This window comes from Calonectris borealis, chromosome 18, assembly GCF_964195595.1.
Source record: "Calonectris borealis chromosome 18, bCalBor7.hap1.2, whole genome shotgun sequence".
NCBI lineage: Eukaryota > Metazoa > Chordata > Aves > Procellariiformes > Procellariidae > Calonectris > Calonectris borealis.
In genome coordinates, this window is record NC_134329.1 from 14,842,397 (window position 1) to 14,866,565 (window position 24,169).

A 24,169-nucleotide genomic window follows, 5' to 3' on the forward strand; every position below is an offset into this window, starting at 1 on the left:
ACAGATAAGTTAAACCGCACTTAAAATAGAAAATAAACTCCCACCACTCCCAAACCTCACTGTTCTAGAAGGACGCACAAGCAGAGCTAAAATGTCACCACGGCTACCAGCTGGTCCTGGACTCATACACGTGAGACCAGTGCACATGTATATAGAGTTTCTCTCCCCTCACTGGGCCTTTTTGCTCATGAACTGGCACTCAGCTGGAATTCAAGAGACTCCTCTGCAAGTAGGAGAGATTCTGGGAAGGGATTTTAAGGATATTAAGAGGCAGCTCAGATGCAAGTCTACCAAACCCACTTGCTTCTTTAACAAGGCTTTCCCCGACCTCCTGCTGACGTATATCCCTGTACTCAATCCTGTACCATTTTCTGTCTATTAAAGGTCCAGCATCTTAGCTGTCCTCAACTTTCTCTCCAACAAAACACCTCTGCAATACTTCTGCAATTCCTATTCAAGGAAATCTATTTAGGAATGGTTAAAACACCACCTTTAAACAAAACAGCAAGAGCTCTGAAGTTTTTTTGCCCAATTCAGCTCAGGCCCAGGAAAGGACAGGCTGTCTCATCTTCCCCCAAACATGAAGCAAGATTTGAAACTTGGCAGTTCTTAATATTATTAAGCTAGCAGGCAGTTACAAACTCCTGGCTAAATACACTCTGCCTCTAGCAAAGAAGCAGTGTTGTTGAGAGCCTTGTTCTGACCTGCAGTTCCAACAGCATGCCACATCTTTAAGGCGTTACCCTCTCCTTTATATAATTTGGTGGCTATAAGGCTAACACAGTGCTAGCCACCATCCCCTCAACAAACCAGTTAAGCCTCCCTAATGTGAATTCTAACTCTTCATATTGAAAAAAAACCACTGCTATCAAGACCAGAAAAATCCATTCACCCCAAGAAAACAGGGCCTCTAAGCTACTAATTTCTGCAGAATTTAAGCTTTTCCACTTCGCAGAAGCCTGTACGAAGCGCTCAGCCCTGCAAAGGTGCTGTTTTCCAGACATGCACAGAATCTAAGCTGGTGTCTTGAGCCTGCACACAGATTCCCCCAGTACATCTGCTGTGGCATAATGGAGGTACCATGTTGCAGCGCAGCAAAATTAGACAGAGGTCTGCTGGATCCTCTGGCAGCATTAAATACCACGAACCCAGGTGGTGCAGCAAGGTAGGACTGTGAAATTGAGATGCTGCTGTCAGTAACGGAGAAGGGACAGTCAGTTACTTGGGGAGCGTAGGGGCATACCCTTTTACATCCCTCCATTAACACACACGCCGTAACACAGAAAAACAAGAGTCCTTATCTCTCATACTCAGCCCATCAGTCTACCGAGTGACAGCAGCAATCTCCAACTGAAGGACAGAGACAAATACAACTGACACTTTCAGCGACTTCAGGATATTGGCCCACAAGATCTTCTAGACCAGCTACCATCGACAGAAGGAGGGAGAAGATACAGAAGACTCATTCAATTTATATGCCACCAAAAAAAAAAAGTGTGGAAAACAAAACAACTCACTTTCTTTGCTACATCTCAAATAGGGAATTTTTACTTCTGTCCCTGTAAAAAGGGGACATTTTCATCTTCACCAGAAAACTGCTGGCAAAACACCAAGCACACACTGAAGTCTGGGCATCCCCGTGGATGTCTGTGGTGAGCAACACGTTCTTGCAGGGAACGCTGTTTCACAAACCTTACTTTGCCATTACTGAGAAGTAATAATATCCCTGTGTTTATTTTCATGGGCTCCACTTCAGTGACGAGGCACTCGGCTTACTGCCTTGGGAACGGCAGCTACACAGGTCAGTAGATCAGAGCAAATATTTACTGCAGGTCAGCGCGGGGCCCGCATGCCTTGTAGCTCTTGAGGCGTAGGAAAAGGATGGAACCACCTAAAAAGTACCCTGGTCGGCCTGTGCCGAGATATTCAACCTGCCAAGAGGCTGCCAGGTAAACTGTAGTAAACAGCCCTTGTCAGCTGATCCAAGGGTAGATGCGTTGGGGTACACCTACTGATGTTACATGGCAACACCGTTTTGGAAAAGTTATTTAGGAAAAAACTTCTCCTCTTACCCACAGGTGCCCTCTTTAACATGGGCACAATCCAAATCACGCTGAAGTCTGAGACACCAAGCTGATTTATTTGGGGCCTGTCTTGTAAATCCCCCAGCTCCACCCATGCAGAGCGTGGCCAGTGAGACTCCTGTGAAGTCTTCTGTACAAGTCAGAAGACTTATTCCAGATAGGTCTAGTCTTATCACAGATATTCTTCATTACCTAGCTGTAGAGGGTGAAGAGTTACACAGCAGTGCCTCACACCTCTTGTTTACAAAGGGGTCCCCACACCACTTGGGATGAATTAGAAGATCACAGCTCCTTACACGTGTCGTCAAACCAAGAAATGCCCTGCTCTGACACAAAGTTTTCTTCACAGAGATGTGCTCTCCAAGAAGCAGCTTTAAGAAAGGTCATGAATATGCACTTATGAACTGTCCATAACAGCCTGTATCAATGCCAATTCAGAGAATTTAAGAAGTTGTTTTAGATCAGCCTGCTCTGACCTCCAGAGTACCCAAGGCCACAGAATTCCAGTTATTCCCGTACAGAGGATGGTCACTTCTGTAACGCTTCCCACGGCTCTACCACACACAGCTGCAATCTGCCACTCTCAGCTCAAAACATACCCTATAGCGGGCTTTAAATGAAATCAACGTCCACAGAGATCTATCAGAAGGGAAACTGCATTGTACCATTAAAGAACAACAACATAGAAGTTGTGATTAGCAGAACACACACAACCTTGGGTTGTACCAAAGAGATGGGGCTGACCAACAGCATAATCCAGCCGAAACGCATATTGCATTGAAACGTGCACATACGCACGTCTTCCAGTTATGAAGACAAGGAGAATTAGAGTGCCTTTGGATTCAACACAGAATTACCTTATTGCCTAATGCTTGTAATTAGAGGGCAGAATGGATTGGGAAGCTTACAAGCATCTCGTTCAATGAGAAGCAAGGGATTTGCATGCACAGCTTGCATAAGTGTTACAGGAACTACCAGCAAAAACATCTGAGGAGTCAGTGGGAAAGTAGATGTTGCAATTAAATACCACCATGCAATTATTAAAATAACTGAAGTAGCACAATAACTGCTCAATAGAGATTAGCCTCCTGCATACCAGTGAAATGCCCTGGAAGAAATCTGAACTTTCCAAGATGAGCTTTCAGGAAAAAAATCATTATTATCAAAAGCACCCCAAGCACCTGCAGAAACTGGGAGAGGAGATACCCCAAAGGAGCATGTGGCGAAACAGAAAAAGCCACGTGATGCAAAGGCTGACACTTGTATCTAGGCTCAGGGATCTGGAAGACGCAGAGCTCTGCTGCAGTGATGGGAGTAACTAACTTTCTTGCTGCAGCCCCTTACTGACTGCTCCCTCTGGAAATCTGCGCCTGCTGGGTTTTCTTTACTGGCAACCAGCACACAGATGTTAAGAGTTAAAATAAAAGGAAGCACCAATTTCCCAGTCACAACAGCTGCTCTTTACAGTTGTCAAGGTAAAATATTTTATTGGTAAAAACAGAGCTAAAGGTAACTTTTTCAAATTAACTCAGGCAAGGAAAGATCAAACCTTACCCCAAGCAACACTCAGACAAACCAAACTGAGTTAAAACTGAGTTTTATTTGGAAAATACACTTCATCATCACTTTCTCAAACTAGCCACCAATTTCCTGAGTAGTCTCATTTGATAAACAGGGAAGGGAGCTGCATTAATAGCCTAGCTAATTGCACAGTATGCTTCACTTTTTTTTTTGGTGGGGTGATGTGGGGTGGTGGAAGGGAGAATATAGAATGGACACATAGAAGCAGTAGTATGAACAGGAAGATTTTCTATAAACTCATGTTTCTATAAATCATTCGGCCAGAAGCTGTGTTCTTGTTTACATACGCACCTTTGCCAACAAGAGTGCACAGCCCAGTGCTTTAACATCACGGTTCATTTCATGTGCATGAAAGCTAAAAACTTCAGCTTTCGAAGCCCACGCATTGGTAAAACTGAAGTTTGACTATTTTTTAAAAGCATTTAATTATTAAAATTTGCACTTGTATTCAAGGAGAAAAAGAAGGTATCAAATACAAAACCATTTTCACTTGGTATTCATAACAGCATTTCATCACCACCTAAGATGCTCCTTTTAAAGCACAGCAATACTCAACAGAGGCAAAACACTATCACTTACCTAAGACAAAGTACACTAAACCTGGATTTTAAAAAACAAATGCCTGTCACTTCTCTCTCACCCACATTTTAAACAAACAAAACATATGAAAGGCAGAATATGCCTTCATTTTCCTTCAAGTACTAAATCCTTTCTGAAAATTAAAGTCTGCAAACGTAATTCATTACCCTGTATGAATAGTGCAACATACTAGCATCAAGCCCCAAATAATCATTCTAGGGATACCAACACTAGCTGTAGGGCAAATGTAAATTTAGCTTTTAATCCTTCTTTTTTTGCCATTTCCAGGCCATTCCAGGCTCAAAATAAGGAGCCTGAAGTATTATCCAGCTGACTAGCTTTTAACTTGAACAATGTGAACAAACTTTGTTTAATCATGACCCAGAGACACACCAGAAATGAGATTAAAGTTGTCTCTTCACATTTAGTAATCTTCTAGTTAACATGCAAACCAGCAAGAAAGCTACTTTAGAGAAAAAATACAGTCAGGCCAACAGAAAATAAGAGTTGTGTCTGACTGCAGCTACGCAACTTATTCAACATGTTATCCTCCTACCACTTAGGTGCTCAGGTGCAATGTGATTTTCACATAGGCCAGGATCCTGCACCTGTGCAGTGGGCTGCACTGAAAAATAGCTTGGGAGACTGAAGCCTGAGTCCCAGCAATACAGCTGGATAACATGCACAGCACACTTCATTCGGTTTGATGGCAAAGACGCACTTCAGTCTCACCAAAAGGTTCTTCAAGGCACCACAGTCACAGATACCTGTGCTATATTCTCCAAAAGACCCTCAAGTTAGTAGTTTCCATCACCCTCACAACACAACTGGCTATGCTACAGTCACTCTCAATACACTGAAGAAATGTGTTCTGTCCTAGATGGGGGGACACCCTTAGGGTAAACTTAAAGAAAGTGAACTATACTCTTGGGATCTTGTTTTAATCCAACCCTACAGAACTGCAAGGCTTCGGTATAAATAGCTTTTTTCCACTGACCAAGAAAAAGACAAACTATGTCCCTAGCAGTGTTAAAATATGTTTAATCTATAAGGCCATTGTAACTAAAATACATAACTACTGACAACAGTCACCACCGACCTACATAGGAAAGGTTACAAGACTAGTTTTTATTGTCATGGATTCTCAGTTTTCAAATGATTATCAAGGGTGAACCTCTTAGAAGAGGAGCAGTGATACTCTGTTTATTTTGCAGGAATTAAAAAAAAGATATACAATCTGCTTACTTAGGTCTCCCACAAACCCCAGCAACTTCAATGAGCTAAAACAGTCAGTGTCTTTTTCTGAATACAGAGTATATTCTCCATATTGTTCTACTTACTGTGAAGATAGTCTGCCAAGTCACCACCATTACAGTACTGCAAACAGAACAGAAAGCTCAGTTAATGCAAGGCAAATCAAAGATTAAAAAGGAAAACAGTAAACTTCACTAGGATGGCAGACTTATAGTATTTAAACATAAATAATCACACATGTCAAAATACGTATTCAGAAGTTGGCAGGGAAAACCCCATTCCTGTAGGTTCCTCTTCTGTCCCATTTCCCCTAAACATGTTGCATTAACTAGCGTTTGTGCATGTGCACAGCCGTGTACATGCACATCAGAGAGAAAGAGAAAACCAGAACAAAGCAGAAGGGTCACCACTAGAGACACCACCAGAAAGCTGGTTGAGGAAAGCCTGGGAGCAGCCACAGCCGAGAACTGAAATTCCCCACATCATGTTCCACATCATTAAGAAAAGTCAACAAGACCTCAGAGTGAAAACTGCAGAGAAAAGAAAACGTTCACAAGTTTTGCAGGTAGGCTGTGTCGAGAAAATTCTCTTTCCGTGTATCTTTGAAGCAGATACTACCCAGTAACACCCAGTTGACCCTTGAGGTAAGATGTCTGACTGACTAAACCTGTGCCAGCACGACCTTCTGACAGCAGCAACATGAAAGATCCCCCTGGCTGCCATCTTCACCCACAGTGCTCCAGTTCTCAAAGGCATGCAGCTGCAGATTAGATTAGCAAAAGCACCACAGGTGAGACTGCGAGCAGAAAGCACTACTTGCATAACAATCTGGTCTGCTTAAAACAAGTTTAAAAAAAAAAAAGGGGGGGGGGGGGAAGAGAAAAGGGGAGGGAAAGAAGAAAAAAGAAAAAAGAGACACACACTCACCTCCATAACCAAGTAGACAGAGTTTGCCAGTTCCTGGGGAAATAGAAAAATCGAAAAATATAAGATTTATGCATTGAAATATTTCACACACTTTACAACTGTTGCATTTCCTTTTAAACAGGTAAACTGTGCTGTGTTATGATTCAGACTGAAGAGAGGGTAAAAACTTCATTATAGGTTAATTCCTGGAAGATTGCCTACTTTGAACATGCCAGGTATTTAAGCATGTTATTCCTTTCTGAGTGTGCATCTGTTTAACCAAGCAGATCTCCTGTATTGTGACTTGGGTCTTCATGTTCCTCTCGGGCTCTTAGGATTAACAGCGGCATGCAATGCAGATGCTGGCACACCACTATCTTAGCACCTTAATCATTTCCACATTTAACTTGGCCCTTTATAGCAGCTATGCCCACATGAACAGCGCTAGTCTGAACAGAGAGATAAGAGCAACACAACTTTGGGACCTGCAATTCAACCCCACGGCTGAAAAGTGCCTAAGAGATTCACCTTTGATTTGAGGACAAAAAAGAAAGATCTCAGGTCAAAAACGCAACATCGGCCAACCAACTTCTACACATGCATTAACAGAGTGCTATTATCGGGTGGCTAAAGCTTTCTGAATTGTCCTGGGGGTCAACACCAGCAAAGTCCAGGCCAAATGCTCATCTTCCTAAGTTTGCTACAGGTGCTCCACTGTGATGCTTCTCACAATCTTGAGCGTTTACCTCCAGCCTCAGCTGATCTCCACCGCCTCCCTGGCCTTAGGAAGCATGTACAAGGCGGTATATCCAAGGTACAAGCGCAGGATACCGTGGAGAAGTGCCCCACAAACACACAGAGCTGCATCAGGAACTTTGGTGGCTGTGCAACACACATGTGACAGCAGCGGCTGCCTGGCACTTGTTTAGCAGAGCTGCCAAACCACTAGCAGAGAACAAACATGAAAGCAGCCAGATGTTTCAACCTCAGGTAGATCCAGAAGGGTGAAGAACTCTAAATCCTCTTGTTGAAACAGAAGTCAGACAGAAGCAGACCTACTACATAAAAGCCTGTACACTGGAAGTCACTCCTAAACTCAAGGCCCGGTCCTGGACAAGCGCAGGCTGCAATTACCTGGGTGAGTGGAGAAGCTCTGAAAGCAGCGGCAGAGCAAGAGACATCACTCCATTTCCATAGCTCCAGGGCAGCATGCCTTTACTTACAGGCTGTTTAGACACCTGCCTGCCTGATTCCTCTTCTGAGCTCAACTACAATTTCAAAAAGCCCCAGCATCCACCCTACCAGCCTTTTAGTTTCCAAGCAGTCTCCGCTGTCTGCTCTCAGCCCCTTTCATCTTGGTCTGCCCACAGGACTCTGCCTCCCATCAAGCCTGTACCAAATTGACTGCCTTTGTCAACGCCTCGAGTCCTCAGCACCTCCCATCCTTTGTCTTGCAGTCCTCTTTTAACCTCACAACATGAAATCTGAGTTTCCAGATGCTTGCTGGAAGATTGGCTGGAGGAAGGGGGGGAGAGGGGAGGAAGCTGAACTACCTGCAGTTCGTGGGACTCGGGCCACAGCTGCGTTGCAGCACGGGCCACCTTCCCCCGGAGGGGCACGAGGCACTGGGCAGTCCAGCAGCCTCAGCTCACGTGGCTCCCCTGGTTCGAGCGTTCACCAGACCCCGGGGCTGGCCGTCCCCGGCTCTTGCAGCTGTTCTCGCTGCCAAGCCCAGCAGAGCTCTTGGAAGGTCCCCTTGTTGTCCAAAAAGCAATTTGTTGTGATACTTCAAGAAGGCGTTTGTTGTATTTCCTTGCATGACAAGTACTGCTTTAAACAGGCCTTGTTTTCCAATCTCTGCATTTAAAAGCAGCACACGTTAAGTCATCCACTTTCTCACACGCTTCAGATGAAGTAGGAAGCCAGTCTGTGGTTAGAAGCACTAGCCCAGGGAAGCAGTGCAAGAAGAAAACCCCAGGCATCATCACAAGCTTTGCACGTGACAAAGCACTGGGGGAAAACTTTCAGAAGCGTTCAAAGCCCACCAGCTCCCGCTGTCCTTAGCAGGAACAGTGGAAAGTCAAGGTCAATGAAGGACATTCCCTTCTCCGGGAACTTCAGCCATGGATGTACCAGAAGACGTGAGGACACACCAGAAGCGCGGTGCAGCTGCTCAGGGAACGACTGCGGGACTGCAGGCCAGGGAGCTCACTACAGGGCAACTGCTGGGCACGGAGGAAGTGTCTAAAGTGGTTTTTGAAACCCACACCGAGTTCATCACTGCCACAGCAACGTTTTTCATAGACACTAGTTGTTTAGCCATGCTGTGATCATTGCAGCTCAGTAACCCTACACATTAATATGTATAGTGCCAGCAGGGCTTGGGGAAGCTTAATATATTATTACTTACATAGAAAATGAAGGGAAGGTTTAGCTTATACTAACCAAGTCCAAAAGATATTTGTAATAAGGTATTAGCCAATAGCTAATGTACACTGTACAATTTGGTTGTTTTTCCACTGTACGTTATTTAAAGACTGCAAGCAAACATCATCAAGCAAGTCATTGATTTTTGGCAGCCAGTGCGTACGGTGACTAGGGTTAAATAAGGACCTACACAGGCAAGGGAGATGCTCTGCTCGACTTCCCCAGAAACAAAGCGACCTTGGTGGTTGGTGGTTTTATCCCACCACCATAGGGTGAAGAGATAAGAGGGCAATGCCTGAAAGGCTTCTAGGAGAGCAGGAGGTGGCTCCCCCAGCCACCCACTGGCAATAGCACCCTCTGAACATTCAAGCCTTCCTAGGAAGCACTCTCCACTCTGCTGCGTGCACACCCACCGCAAGAGAACATTTAGCAAGTGTATTTTCAGATCACAGACGCCTGTAGCGGGGATGACACAACTTCCACATTTGCAACTCCAGCATTTCAAGACCCACTTACCAGAAAGAGATTTGTAGGAATTTTGCCACTAAAACTAAACATTTATTTCAGGAAGGGCCCCGGAAACAAGCTCTTGTTTGGAAAAAGCCTTCAGCCAGTAGTATCTGTTGTAACCACAGTAAGCAACTGTCTGAAGAGACTTCGGGTTTCTCAGACGGGCTGATGGACTTTTCTCAAGCTGATTCAGCAGCAGAAACTATTTCTTTTCCATTTTTATCTTTCCACAGAATTTATGATTTGTTCATTAATAAAACAAGGAAAAAATACTGCAAGCCAAATTTTGCAGGCTACCCGTCTCTCTGAAAAGAAACAAAATGCCCAACCCACTCATTTCCACATCAGTAACAAGAATAACATTACAGTTTGTTGTATTTCTGCAGAGGCTTATGTCCAAGAAGCGCTACAGATAATTTACTCTGGACCTCTTACTCACATGTGCCAGTCCGTGCAGCCAAAGCTAATCCTGTCACTGAGCTCGATGAAGGGAACAGCATAGAGGCAACCCCCTAACTTTTCCTCTCATCACAAAGTGCAGCAGTACCCTGACCGTGCTCCACAACAGCACCAAAAAGGCCTCTGCCAAAGACATTAAGCTGATAATTAATCAGTCTGGATCATTGCCTGACTCTTAGCTCTTGCAGCAGAGGCCCCAGCGATGAAGTTACCATTTAATTGAGTGTGAAAATAGGCAACAGCCTCTACTGTCTACAAATAACGCACATCTGCTGACGGAGGACAAAGAAATGAAGAAACTTCATTTAGCAGTACAACATAAATCTTCTCAGGACAGTGCTGTGTTAAAATTCCACACTAGGAGAGAGGGCGTTATGGACATTAAGACCCAGCAGTCCTGTCTCCCTTTAAATTTTCTCTCCACCCATACTGGAAGGTGGCATGATCCTCTTCTTGGAAAGTGTATGTTTAGGTGTGTCCAAAGGGAAATGTCTGGGTGTACCCACAGTTAGTCATCCTCCTACCACAGCTTAAAACGTCTGCGAGAGGAAACTTCCTTAGAGAAATCCTCCTCTGCACTCTACTCCAGCGCCTAGCTTGCCACCAAGTTTAAAAAGATGTTTAGGAAGGGAAAAAAGTTGAAGTTTAATTACACAACACTCCAAAACTCTCTCAGCAACGCAGTGTTCTCACCAATATGAGTGGGACCAGTGTTGTAATAGACACTGGGCATAACCAAAGTCTAAGAAATGGTTTCTACCTCACACAAACCCTTTTTTCTAGGAATACTGGGGAATGCAGGAGGAACACTTGGGAGATGAATGTAGCTCCACTGTTACGCCCATGTGCTGAGCACCACGTGGCGGACAATGCTCCTACTGCCTACAGGAGATGAGCTGTACGGACTCAAGTCCTCAAAACTGGTTTTGTTACTCTCCTGAAGAACAGCGTACCACCACCTTTGTTGGCCTCCCTCCGATGGCAAAGGTTCCTGTTCTGCACCTCTCAGAAGATATCTACCATGTGCTGCTGAACACTGCCTCTCAAACAGCACCCGGAGCAGCTGCCAAGAGAAGATAATTGCCACACAGGACTCTGTAAACAGGGCAAGGACTCATCAATTGTACCAACACAACAGAAGCATAAAATAAAGCTGAAGGTCTGACAGTGGAAGGTAAACACAACACCAACTGAAAGCTAAGCCTTTCCACTCTATAGGGTTTTTTTATGCTACTTCCCCCACTCGCTGCAGCAGAACCACAGCACACGCGCCCTCCTGTTTTGCCAGTAGGATCCCATGGAGCCAGCACCCTTTTGGCCCGTGGTCTCTAGTCATCGCTCTTCTGACAGTGGCACTGGAGTCACAAACACGGGCTGTAACGAACACTGTTTTGCTTTACAGAAACCAGCTCCTAGGCCAACAGCACCTGGAAAGCCTCTAGCTAAGGCAGGGGCTCCCAAGCTGTCTGGGCTCGGGAAACAGGACCCACCATTCTCAAGAGAGGGAAGAAACCCTCCAAACAGTAAAATCTCTTGATATTATTTCACTGTCGCTCACAGCTTGGCTTGAGCAGGATAGCCACTGAAGAGGGAAAGGAAAACCGTCACGCTATGCAAGGATTGTCTCTTGACGCAACTATTCGAACGGAAGCAAGATAAAAGACAATAGCAACATTAATCTGAACTGTGGGAGCACCTACCAATACTCACCCTGTGGAAAATAAATCTAAAGCAAATAGCTAGAAGATATTCACATGCCTTTTGACCTCACGTGGAAAGGAAAAAAAAAAATCTCAGAGCCAACTGTGTTTCTCTGTTCTCTGGCCCTGCTCCCTCTCTCCACTCCTTCTGAACCTTACCAATAAGGAACTCAAGAACATTTGAATTGGAAACCTGCTTGAAGAGACAACTAACTCAGATGAAGGAAGAAAAGGAGGAAAGATGGGGAAAGTACTCATTCACTGCAGTATAATCTCCTCTCTGCACAGACACACAGTACCACAAAATGTTTCTCAAACCCAGACACGACTTCGCAGCCAGACAAAAGCACATTTTAGGACAGACTTCTGGGATTCAAGTTGTGCAGTCAGTAAGGTCCTGCACCAAGAGAGTTAGCACATTATAAGGAACCAGCAGCCACTTCTCTTGCATATGGGCTATACTGGAAGTGATAAATCTTGGGCTGTGGTAGCAGTCACACATAAGCACGGTCCAAGAGATGGTATGCAAGCAACAAATACCATCAACCAACAGTCCACTCAGTATCTTTGCCCATTTTGGCACATCCAGGTCCAGCAATAAAACTTACTGCTACTGACTGGAAAGCATTAGTACCACAGTCAGCAGATCTTTGACTTCCCAAAAGAATGAGGGCTTCTAATGTCTTCATGTAGATCCCAGGGAATAAGCATAAGAAGCGAGAGCCAGAGAGGCCCACAGACTTCTGCATTGGCTCTTGACTTCATTCTGCTTCCTACAGACCTGCAGCTTGCTCCAGGATGTGGAGCACCAGCAGAGGCACAGGGCAAGCAGAAGGGAGGCCCGGCAGCATAGAAGTGGTTTATGGGCAGCCTTGCAGCAGGTGGATTTCTGTAGGACCAGGAGAACAACGATGCAAAGGGCCAGTGTTACCCCATTCCAGGCACGACAGTATTCTCTGCTTATGAAACAGATGAGTTGTTTCAGGACAGGTTGTACTTCAGGACAGATTAAAAACAGCAGGAAAGCCATCCTCTGGTCCTACACTGGCTTCAGGAAGGGAGGGAAAGTACTTCCCATCCCCCTGGCAACAATCCTGAAGTCTGACCGCATGACATTAAAAAAAAAATAAACAAGAAAGCATCATGTCCATGGAGCTACCATTTGCCAAGCAGCTAATACCACCAGAGACAAATGGTAGGACAGCTGGTAAGACAGCTCAGTCTTCAAGTGACCTGAAGAAGCTTCACCATCCCTTCCACTGGACACGAGCTTTCTGCAGCTTCCTTCAAACCAGCCCCAGCTCTCCTCTCCACCTCCAGGCTGCAGCGCCTGTCACAGCCCCACTGACTGGGCAGTCTGCTCTTGGCTTCACACAAGTTCACTGCTGGCCTCGATCAAAGCCCCAGCACTTGCTGGATAACCGATAGCTGCAGTGCTCACAGAGAGCTCAAACAGGAAAACACGGCTCTCCTTCGGAGGCAGACCGGGCCTCTGCAGAGCAACACACTACAGCAAGTCAAAGGCGAGAGCTGCATCTGAGCCTAACCACAGAAACCAAAATATAGGATTAATGTCATAATAACAGTATAGAGACAAAGTGGCAGGTTTCACAAGTCACAGAGCTTTAAGGCGAGACCAAAACCATGCGTTGGAGCAAACTGAAGCCTCATGCTGCTGGGACACTGAAAAGCAATCCCTTCTGACTTCATCTGGGGGTCACGCTGCACCACCTACACCCGTTTGTGCCCCCAGCTGGTCAGCTCTTAGGAGTCACGACAGCCTGAGAGCATACAGCGCAGGTCACATACAGCACAGGTCACATCTGTATGCAGCTGCTGCAGCAGCCCAGCAAGGATAAAAGATTGCAGAGGAAAAAAACAGCAGAATCCTGAAAAGTCTGGAATTTCTGACATGGAGTGGAAAGAAGTAGTTACCCCTTTGCCAACAAGCAGAATAAGAACTAGAAGCTTCTTTAAACAAAAGCAAGCTCCTTTTTGCAAATGGCAATGAATTATGTTAATGCTGTCAAGAGAGGAGACTTCAGAATTCTAAAAACAATGATAAAAATATTGAAGATCCGATTTGCTTTTCTATATTTATTCCTTATCTCCTTTCTGTATCACAGTTATATTATAAAATGAACATTTAAGGTTGAATTCCCCATTACCTTAAGCTCAGTCACATGTACTGGAATGAAATCCTTGCACACCATAAGGCTGCATTTTATGAGCCTACCCAAGGCACTGGAGTAGGGGGGGAGTACTGTGGGTCAAGGCAGACAATAAGGCAGGCTACAAGAGTAACCTTTCAGTTTTAATCACACACTCACCAAGACATATTCACTTACAGAGGTATGTTCAAATATAAGCAAAGCCACTCAATCTGGAAGTTTGATTTTAGAACCAGTTAATGTAGTTCTACTAATAAAGTTGGGAACGGCTCTTTTTTTTTTTATGGCATGTCCCAAACACAATCTGATCTCCTGCAGGAGATTTTCTTTATGCAACTCTGGAAATTAGAGGCCCAATCCCCACGGGGTTTTCTATGGCAGCTGCATGACTGACTGGCCTTTGCAAGTCTTCTCTTTTACATCCACTTAATTCATACTTCATTTACCAGATTTAAGAAAACAAACACACATTGTCACAGCACAAAGGTGTTATAACAAGGAGTTTAAAGGAAAAAAGCATAAGTTTTCAAATAAAAACTGTCTAATTTAAGAGGGGGGAAAAAAAATATCCAATTACCAGAAGCCAGAGTAACATGGGCTTGAATCTGCAGTATTTAAAAAACAAAGAGAACTGAATATGTTTTAACATATTTAACAGGCTGGCTACAACTGCCAACTAGACCAAAAAAAAAAAAAAAAAAATCAGTCAAACACAAATGAAAAATCCTGCAAACAGAAAGTTGCCCAACTGCCCAGTTGCATGCACTGTGACATTAAGCAGCACACGCATAGGAAACATGCAACTGTGTGCTCCAAACCCATCCAGCAGCCCGGTGGGGCTGCATCTCAGCCCTGCCCGACACCACCTCACCCCCCGCTACGATTCGTGGGGTTTCCCATCACGCCAGCAGCTCCTGTGCTGCAGGCCACCAGCACGTACCGAGCCGGCTGGGAGGCCTTCCCTTCCTGGAGATGTAAGACGCTTTGCTAAATGGGATCTCTAATGACTTAAAATTCTGCATCTTTCATTCCCCCCACTGGAACCACGCTGTCTGGTTGATCTCTAGTACGCCAGCTCAGCTGACCTAATTCCTCCTGTTATCCTGATGCTAGGAGACGAGCCAGGTGCTCCTGCAGCCAGGCAGAACATTATTGCCCTAAGCAACCAGTGATGCAGAATTTGATTCATTTTTATCAGCCTCTCTTGAAACAACCTTGCTTATTAAACAAATGCAGCTTTGAGATCCTCACTTTGCATTTCGAGAGCATCTCTTTATGTTTATGGTGGTATTTAAGGCCTGCACATCATAAAGCAGGAGGCATCACACAGTTAAAGCACCTCTTGCTATACGCTAAGCACAGAAGAGGCTCTAAAGCTATCTGTTGGCAGGGCTCTTCCCTTGGTTCTGCTGTGGACATTTATTATTAAATTTCTCAGAGAGGAACCATAACATCTGAAAACAATTAAGATAGCTTCTCTTAAGCAGAGTGTGTTAGGTCTGTACGTGAGAAACACTGCCTTGGAAGACATCACTCGTATTCACTCTCCATCAAGTTTGCCATTTACTATTGCTACAGGAACATGAGTAACAGCAAAAAAAAAACCATACAAAAAACCCACGCACCCACCACCAACATGCAAAAAAGCACATACTTATTTTGACAACAAAACAGAAAACCTTCTCTCCTTAACATTGCAGATCAAAGACCACCCCCTCTGCTGACCACCCCGGTGCTTAGCTTCTCCTTTCCCACTGTATCTCGCTGCGTGCCATGTGATGAAGGCAGTCTGCCTCATGCAAGAGACACGTCCACTTCAGAGGACCAGAGCTTCTCTAGGATCTTCCCCAAAGGAAAGCAGAGCCATCCAGCTCAGATTCCTACCACCAACACCAACTCTATGTTTGCTGTTCGCCTGTCTGCCTGTTGTGCACAAGCTTTTCAGTTGGTATCAACAGGTGGGAAGGCAGGGAGTGCAGGAAAGGGAGACGAAAAAGGAAGACACATGAAAGTGAACTGTATCCTCCATTCTCTACACATGCTTGAGCATTAAGATGAGCTTTTGCAACATACAGTTTTATTGCAGTTTCACAGTTTAGGGTCAAGTCCAGTCTGGCCACAAAATTAAATCATTTAATTGGGCTTTGGTTTGGACCTATAAATATTTGAAAGAAATTCGAACAGCGGTTCTCCATCTGAATCCAATCCCACCCAGCCACTCATTAGGAGGCACTTCTTCCCATCCATCTTCCGAACCTCCACCGCCTTGCTTTGCCCACCCCAACCAAATGCATTCGATCATCACAAGGATTTAAACAATGGAAATTTTCATAATGGAAACACTGATGGAGCTTCAGGAAGAGCAGCACAAATAGCACCTCAGCCGTTACCAGAGCTTTGCTGTCAAACTGTGAACACAACAGCCTACCAGTTTCCGATTACTCCTGGGAAACATTCCTTAATCTGTCATTATAGTCTGACTAATGCTGCCTTCCACAGGAGCTTTAGAGGCTATTAACTTCCACGTCGCCAGCTCTTCCATGACATCTTAATCATGTGAGAGGAACACAGGTATGTGCTTTACACACAGGATGAGTAAAACGGTGATCATAATTTCAGAAATGCAACAAGACCGCTCCCTCTAAAAAAAGCCCATGACTCCTCTAAGGTCTATATTTAGTGGCCAACATTTGCCAGATGTTTCTGTGACCTGTACCAGTGGGGTACCCAGCTAACGAAGCCAACATAAAACAGAAGTTCAAGACTATAAAATTCTGTACTCTCCATAAACATAGCCATTTTGGTCCACTAAACTCGCAAGCCTCATCCTACAAAACTACTGGCAGAGGGCGGTTGGATTTTCCATCCTTTTCCCCTTCTAGCTCTAAATTAAGCCAGATCAATCTTCAGTAACAGAGCGATTCCTTTCAACAGATGCGAGGATGCTGACAGAGCAGGACAGCAGACACCCCATTCTTGTCTGTGGCGCAAACAGAAAGAGGATTGCTTGTCAGTTCAGAGAAGCCTGCACTTTATACCCACTCACCAGGCAATTTGCCAGCTTCACCCAGGGATGGAATTAAACCAGGATTTAACCAGGCAGGCAGCCTGACCTCAGGAGTGTGATCTCCCAGACACAGAGTGCCTCCTTAGTCATTCCAAGTGTCACAGTGAAGCCTTGTCTCCCGAGACAGGGCACCCGAACAGCAGTGCCTGAGGAACAGAAGATCCTGCATTAGGTGGCACGAGAGGTGGCGAGGCGAGGAGGTGACACTGCAGCAACACTGATTCATCCGACATCACGCTCATCAGCAAAGCGCTGCAGCAGAAGCGAGCGGTGCTGGAGGGCACACCAAAGGACACTGCCGTACACGGAGCTCCAGAGGTCCCTGGGGACAGCAGGAGGCACGTACACAAGATGTGGACTAGCAGCTAAAGGTTCCGTGTCGGAAAAGGGTGACGGTGCAGACAGCACAACAGAACATCACTGCCCAACAGCCCTGATCCTATTGATCACAAGGACTTTCTATACAGCAACAATAGAACAAGCCTGTTATTACTTGGCTCTCAAGACCAGCCCAGGGTGACTGATCATTAAGCTGAGAAGTGTTTGTTCTGCCACCCATGCCTTAATCCACGCGCACAAGAAAAGCTGCACTGCAAGGACTCCGTGTTCTTTGTCTCCAGGAGCTCCAGGTGATACAGTCACCCCAGCAGAAATATTTTTGGTGAGTCTGTACTGCATGAGCGAGTTAGGCATTACTCTCAGCTCATCCCAAGCTGGTGAGTACAATAAGCCAACTTGACATAAAATTATAGAAAGCAGACCCTCAGGTCACCTAGGCTAAACCAGAAACTCAGCAGCGCAGTGCCCTGTGTGACGTTAACAGCTATGTTTCTACAACCAGTCCATCGCACCCGTGCAAAAATTAGAAAAAAAAAAACCAACCAAACAAAAACCACCTGATACCCACACAACTACAAATATAGCTAGGCTGCTTTAAGAAGCAAGCTCAGATCACAGCACACAACTAGGGAGAATGTGCCAGTAAAATAATCCTTCTTCCCGTTTCATGCAGGAAAACGCTTTCTAATACCTAAAGCATGATTTATGTCCAGGAATAGCAGATTTTCTGTCCTAGCACCAACACAGCCACATACGAGATCTTCAGTTGACACGTATTCAACCAACCTCCCTGGGGCAGCTGGCACAACACAGGGAAGAAACCATACCCAGAACCTCCCATTGCCCCAAAGATCTTAGTGACATGCAAGAACCTGCTTCTTACTAGTGCTGCAAGAAGCTGTCTAGCACACAGTGCTCCCAGGATCTGACAAGTTCACGAGTTACCTCCCTACCATTGAACCCCCTTAGCTAACCAAGTGGTCTCTGATCACAGATTCAGATTTGATGTCTTGAGTCACAGAAGAAACCAAAGCAAGTCCCATACACCAGACCACATGCTGCTAAGCTTTCAGTGTCAACATGTGTGAAGAGTTGAGCTGATCCTCAGAGTTTTGGAGATCTGTTTTCTAAGAAACCTCATTTCCAGACCAAGTCCTTATGCAGCAGAAACCATCATTTGTATCCTTGTTGTCACTAATTTCCACCTTAAGGAACAAGAGCTCATTTGGCTGTCTTTAAAAAGAGTAAAAAGACTTCTGGTCTCCAGATGTCTCTCTAGGCTGCTGTACTCCCCTTGACTGCTGCAGTCTGGAGACCCCAACCCCAGCCCCTCTGCAATCCAGCTGAGGAGTCGGGCAGGGATCACTCAGTAGCAATTAACACAGCCTGCATATGGAGGAATCCTGTTTTTACTTTATGCCAAACATCTCCTATGCCTAGGAAAGATCCGCACCACAACTCCATACAGACACTAAACAGACAGCACTTTTAGAAATGCAATACAATATGATTTATTCTCGTTTTGAGCAGGGGTTCTCGCATTAGGCTCCTAGACTATTCACAGCACCTCTCACTAATACATGAGCACATAATAATGGGAATATGCATATTTCATTTTGTGAGCTATTCTCATGTAATGATGCTGCTCTTAGGATTCCAGTGAGGGGATCTATAAAAGTCCAGACACTGCACTTTTATGCATTAAACATTCACCAGTATCATTTATTCCTAGGAAGCTTCTTATTTTGTCATTATTTATGAACCAGTATCACAAAGATCTATGAAACTAGAAGGAACACAGCAATTTTCCTGGATTTGAAGGATAAAATAAGTGTGCCAGGGTGAGAGCTGCTGTCAGTATTAAATATCAGCACTGCAAGTGCCTGTCTGGGGCAAATCTGGCATTACATAAAAAATCTTGAGTTGTATGAGGCCTGGTTACCATTAGCTTTTAACCAGGAAAATGCAAACGAAAGCATCATTGGGTGTAATCACTTGCTTACAGCCACTGTGGTTTTGGCAACCATTTCCTTGTGTGTAAGGAACATGCAAGTAAAAGTTAAAGTCACTGTTGACAGGAGGTGCAGAGGAAGAGACAACACAAAATGCAAAAATAGACAAAGCTACAGGGCAACATTAAGATTCACAGGAAATATTTTTTTCCTTTTTGCTCTATGATGTTGTAATACAAGAATAAGCCTCTTCAGTTTTAGAAAGCCTAAAAGTAAGGGCTCAATTAACTGCAACTATGACATTTTCAAGGGTAAATATATATATGCAGCTATGAATGAAGCAACCGATCTCATATGCGAGGAACAAGGTGAGTAATAAATAGTCTTTTCGACTAAGTAAGGAAAGGTGGGCAGAAGTCAGCCTTCCACAGAACTGCACTTTTACCTTTGCAGATAATTTGCTCTCATACAACTCCTAAGAGGACACAGAGCAAAGCCAAGCACTCAGACACATTACACACACAACCTAGGCGGGTGGACCGCGGTAGACTCTGTCTGATGACCGATCACCTTACGCCAGAGGAGACTCCACATCCTGGTAGCACTATATAAGATCCAATGCCACCTAAATCATCTCGTTTTGTCCAAGAAATCAAATCACCCAGGTCATACAAGGAGTCCCTGACAAAGCCGGTAACTAAACATATACCTGGGCATGCCTTGAGCCAAGGACCGTTCTCAAGTTCCTGTTTTGTGGTATCTCACACAGCTTCTTGCTAATATCTCACCAGGCTACACTGCTACACACAGAATTGAACCAAAGCTCGTTTGCCATCACATAAGGAGCAAAATGCATTGCTGCAGTTGTAGCAGTGATGAAATCACTCCTTTTCCAGGAAATGTCTTCGAGCTGCTTCCTACCCGATAGTTATTTGAAGCAGCGCGAGCAACAGAACATGAACAAATGTTTTGAAAGATCTGCAATAAGCAAATCCAGCAGCATAATGCTTCATACAAATGCAAACTATAGAGGAAACGCAGGAGCAGCCACTCACTCCCTCAACTGAAAAGTGATTAAGTAAACTTAGAAGGTACAGAGGACGAAAAAATGCGAGATCTAATGCCCCAAGCGGCCTGTGCCCAGAGGAAACTTCCCCACCTCTCTGAGCTACTCTGCAGCACGCATCCAGCCAAAGGCGGTCACTGCTTTGCAAGACCAGCTCTAAACGATGGTTCAGGAGCAACGCACCGCTGGCCTCTTACCCAAAGGGTGTTTCCAAGAAGCAATCCCATTCACAGCAGCCTTGCCTCCCTCCCAGAGCAGCCTGAAATCCCCCACGTCCACCTCTCGCCAAAACAAGTTTCCAAGGACCTGGCTCGCTGCAGCACCTCACCATAACCCCCTGCCCCGGCAGAGAGGGACACGGCGGGTGACACAGCCCCGGGGGGCCGCGGGGCCGGGGTGACGCGGGCAGACTACAGCACCCAGAAGGCATTGCAAACAGGCTGTACCAACCGGCTGGGACTCGTGTTCGGGGTGACGCGGAGGCCACCGGAGCCAATCCACGGGAGAAGGAGAAATGTCAACAAACACGGCGGCCTGCGGGACACGTGATATCAGGGACAGGGCAGGCAGCTCCAGATAAGCCACCCCAGGGCCACCCGGGGGGTCCGGCGGAGCCAGCGGTCACGCAGCCGTCACTCGCAAATATCAGACCTTAGGGCAGCACAGGCTGTGCCGACACACCGCACGCCAGCCCCTCCATCCAGGCACAGAAGGGTTCCATTTTAGGCTTTTAGATCCTGCAGCGTTTTTTTTTTTAAAAAGCATCACAAATGTCAGAGAAAACTTGCCCCCTGACCCAGCAGGATTTTTTTAACTAAAAATTCAAGGGGGGGGGGGCGGAATTGGATAACTTGGGTTTCAGAGCAGATCAGTTTTAGCCCCTTAGATTAGATCTTCAGAGCTGACTGAATGAAAAAGCAACTGCGGGAAACCACAATAATCTAAAAATGTCTGCTGCAATTTTTAACACTTAGTGATTGCCACAAGGACAACAGAAAAATGCAAATGAAAATCCTCTGGAACTGAAGACAATCATATGCTACAAAGTCATGCTCACACTATTTTTACATTGCTTAGGAAAAAGAAATTTTCTTAGGGAGTATATCCAGACCAGAGAAAGAAAATAAAAGGTAGGCATGCCAAGAATAACTACTGTAATTTTATTTCTAACATTTTGAGAACTTCTGAGCTTCCAACACAGACATATTCACCACACACTGCATTTCGCTGCATAACGTCCTGGGAGCACAAGTCCCCACCTCAATTCCCAACTGCATAAGAGTTCTGTGGTCCAGACAACAATTAGTACATGATCTGCTCGGCCGTGTTTGTTTATCTTTCCCTAACTTATCAGAAGACTTTCCCCCCTCCCCCCCCGTGAATACACATGTTTGATTACAAACATCTGTTAAAAACTGAAATTCCACAAACTCCATTCAACCTCTCCCAAATCCAGTGTGCTTTGCCATAATTGAATGTATTTACCTGGAAGTCATACAAGGCAACGATGTTTTCATGTTTCAATTCCTAGAAAAAGTAAAACAAAGACCATAAGCTAGGAGCAACAAAGGACATACAGAACAAAGACTGAAGAAAACAAGTCAGTCTACTTTTACCTTAAGTATTTTTATTTCCTTGCCCAGCAGAGTTTGAGATTTTGCAAGGTTCTTCTTGTTAATGCATTTCACAGCTACTTCCAGCTCAGGTTTCTGAAAGAGTGCAGATGTCATTCAATAATAAATGTAAATTTCACCATTAACTGACATTAGGATAAGCAGCCTCTTAACAGATTACAAATGCTACTGAAAGAAGTGTCTTGCAGCACCGGTAAAGGCCTCTCACTTTATATCCTAATGTCTATCCCTCACTTGTTCAGACTTGCCCTTTCCCGAATTATGCTTGTCAGCCCAAGGAGAAAAGCCCAAGGTTTGGGTTTTTGTTACTACTTTATACGATGATTATCCTCTTATTTAATCACTAGAAATAAATGCACTGTGGGAGCCACGGCTTATCCCAAGACCTAATGATGGAAAATCCACTGCCGGATTGGTTTCCTTTTATTTACCAGTGAGCGATTTCCCCTCCTCTTGGAAAAATTAAGTGGAGAAAGACAAAACTTCACAGACACAAAAAAAGCCAACCCCAAAGCAAGAGCCCTCCGCACACTTCATAGATGGTGTTGGGGGGGGCGGGGGGTGTTTGCTTGATTTCAAGGTAAGGGCCAGTTTTGGCAAGCAGGACAGCTCTGCGGGCACCCCTGCGGTGGGTTGCTGGCCTCCAGCCGCAAGATGAAGCCACCTGCCCGGGTCCTGCTGGGGCACACACCTGCCTCCCAGACAAACTCCAGAATAACAATAATAAATAATAATAAATATGTCTACCATCACCAGAGCTGCCCCAGAGCCCGGGGCTGATGCCCAGGCTAAGAATAGCCGCCGCAGCCCCGCAGGGACGGGGCGACCGGGATGCGGTGCCAGCTCGGCCCAGACCACGAAATAAATAAATAAAAAAAAGCCGGGAAAAAGAAGAAGGAGAGCTCACTCACCTCTTTGTGCCTGCCTTTGAAGACGACGGCGAAGGCTCCGTGCCCGATCAGGTCCTTCCTGCTGAACTCAAACTTTCCCACCGTCTCCATGGCGCTGCGCCGGGGGGTCCCCGGAGCCGGCGGGGAGACTGCGGCCGGGACGGCTTCAGAGCTGCAAAGGGACGAGGAGGAGGAGGATGGCGGTGATGAAGGAGCTTCCTTTAAAGAAAATTAAACCTCTCCCAATCTAAACACAGCGGGGCACACACACACACACACACACCCCCGCCGCCGCCCCCCGAAGAGCAGCCGGGAGCCGGAGACCCGCCGGCGGGGGAGCCTTTCTCCTGTCAGCCCCCCGGCAGCTCAGCGCCGGGCTCCTCTCCCCCACCTCGCCCTCGTCCATGGGCTGCCTCTTCCTGCAGAACGGCCGGGAGCTGGTCATTGTTAGAGGCCGGGGAGAAGTTGGCTCCTCAGCAGCGGGCCTTCCCCATCTCTTCCTCAGGACAGACCGGCGCGGCTCCTCCGGCGGCCGCTTCAGGCGGGGCTCCCCATGCCGAGCGCCGGCCCTCCCCGCCTCGCAGGCGCGGCTTCGCGGAGAGTCCACCTTAAGCGCGAGCCACCTTAACGCCCAGTCCACCTTTCGGGAGCGGTCCACCTTAAGCGCGATTCCACCTTAAGGGCCGCCTGCGCCCCCCGACTGTTTGTACACAGCGGGGCCGGGGTTACCCCGAGGGTCCCGCCGCCCGCCCGCGCCCAGACAAAGCTCTGCGGAGCGCGGCGCGGACGAGAGCAGAGTGCCGGCCGCGGCGCAAGCGCGGTGCGCGGCAGTGGGGGCGGCAGGCGCGGAGGCAGCGGCGGCCACCTGAGGCGGAGGGGGCCGAGCCCGACACATTTAAAGGCGCCGCCCGCGGCCGGCCCTGAGTCAGCGGCGCGGCGCGGCCCCTCGTGCCCCTCCGTAGCGCCGGCCGCTGCTGCTGCGGGCGGGAACGCGAGGGCTCCTGCCAATCCCCCCGCCCCCAGCCTGTGAGAAATGTTCCTAACAGCTGAATAAATGGGTCCGTTTGGGTGAATTTTTAAACCATTCACCACAAGATCTGTGACAGGGCTCGGGTGGGGGCTGAGGGGCCCAGGTGGGCCCCGGTCCCACCACCTGCAACGCCCCTTCTTCTCCCACAGGGTGCCGCGTCTCCTCCCCACGCTCTGGCCCTTCACACGCCTACCTGCTGGGGCCCACGGCAGCTCCATCCCCTGCGCCCTCCGCTGTGCCTCTGAGGGGGCAAAGCAGGCCCCCGGCGCGCACGGAGGAGTGACGGAGGGCACCTCTCGAGCTCTCCTCTGAGGAACCTTCCTAGAGACCCTGCTCCGGAGCTCAACCTGAAACCATTGCTGTGGCGAGAAACCTTTCCCAGCCTGAGCCTGGTACCCGGGTTGGCCACCCGAGCCTCCGGCTGCGCAGTAACCCGCCAGCTTTGCCCGGTGGGTGCGGGCCCGCAGGCCATTCCCTCCATTGCAGGAACCTCTCAGCGTGTGACCCATCCCCTGCTCCA

The 24,169-nt window shown here is 46.7% G+C and overlaps 1 protein-coding gene across 10 annotated transcripts in view; it reads right to left on the minus strand.

The window, feature by feature from the left end:
• Positions 1-23,446, minus strand: part of ULK1 (unc-51 like autophagy activating kinase 1) — an 81,932-nt gene extending 58,486 nt beyond the window's left edge. For 3 of the 10 annotated variants that reach the window (XM_075168099.1, XM_075168103.1, XM_075168104.1), the window contains exons 1-7: positions 23,011-23,414; positions 22,641-22,838; positions 21,712-21,804; positions 21,581-21,622; positions 20,546-20,629; positions 6,426-6,458; positions 5,585-5,621 (exon numbers count right to left, since the gene is read on the minus strand). In XM_075168099.1, the coding sequence (XP_075024200.1) occupies positions 5,585-5,621; positions 6,426-6,458; positions 20,546-20,629; positions 21,581-21,622; positions 21,712-21,804; positions 22,641-22,838; positions 23,011-23,064 (541 nt within the window). In that variant the 5' untranslated portion in view covers positions 23,065-23,414. Of the gene's footprint in view, positions 1-5,584; positions 5,622-6,425; positions 6,459-9,347; positions 9,502-20,292; positions 20,515-20,545; positions 20,630-21,580; positions 21,623-21,711; positions 21,805-22,640; positions 22,839-23,010 lie in introns of those variants that run through there. The other 7 variants (XM_075168105.1, XM_075168098.1, XM_075168106.1 and 4 more) reach the window with 7 other exon arrangements.
• Between the last annotated feature and the right edge of the window lie 723 nt (positions 23,447-24,169).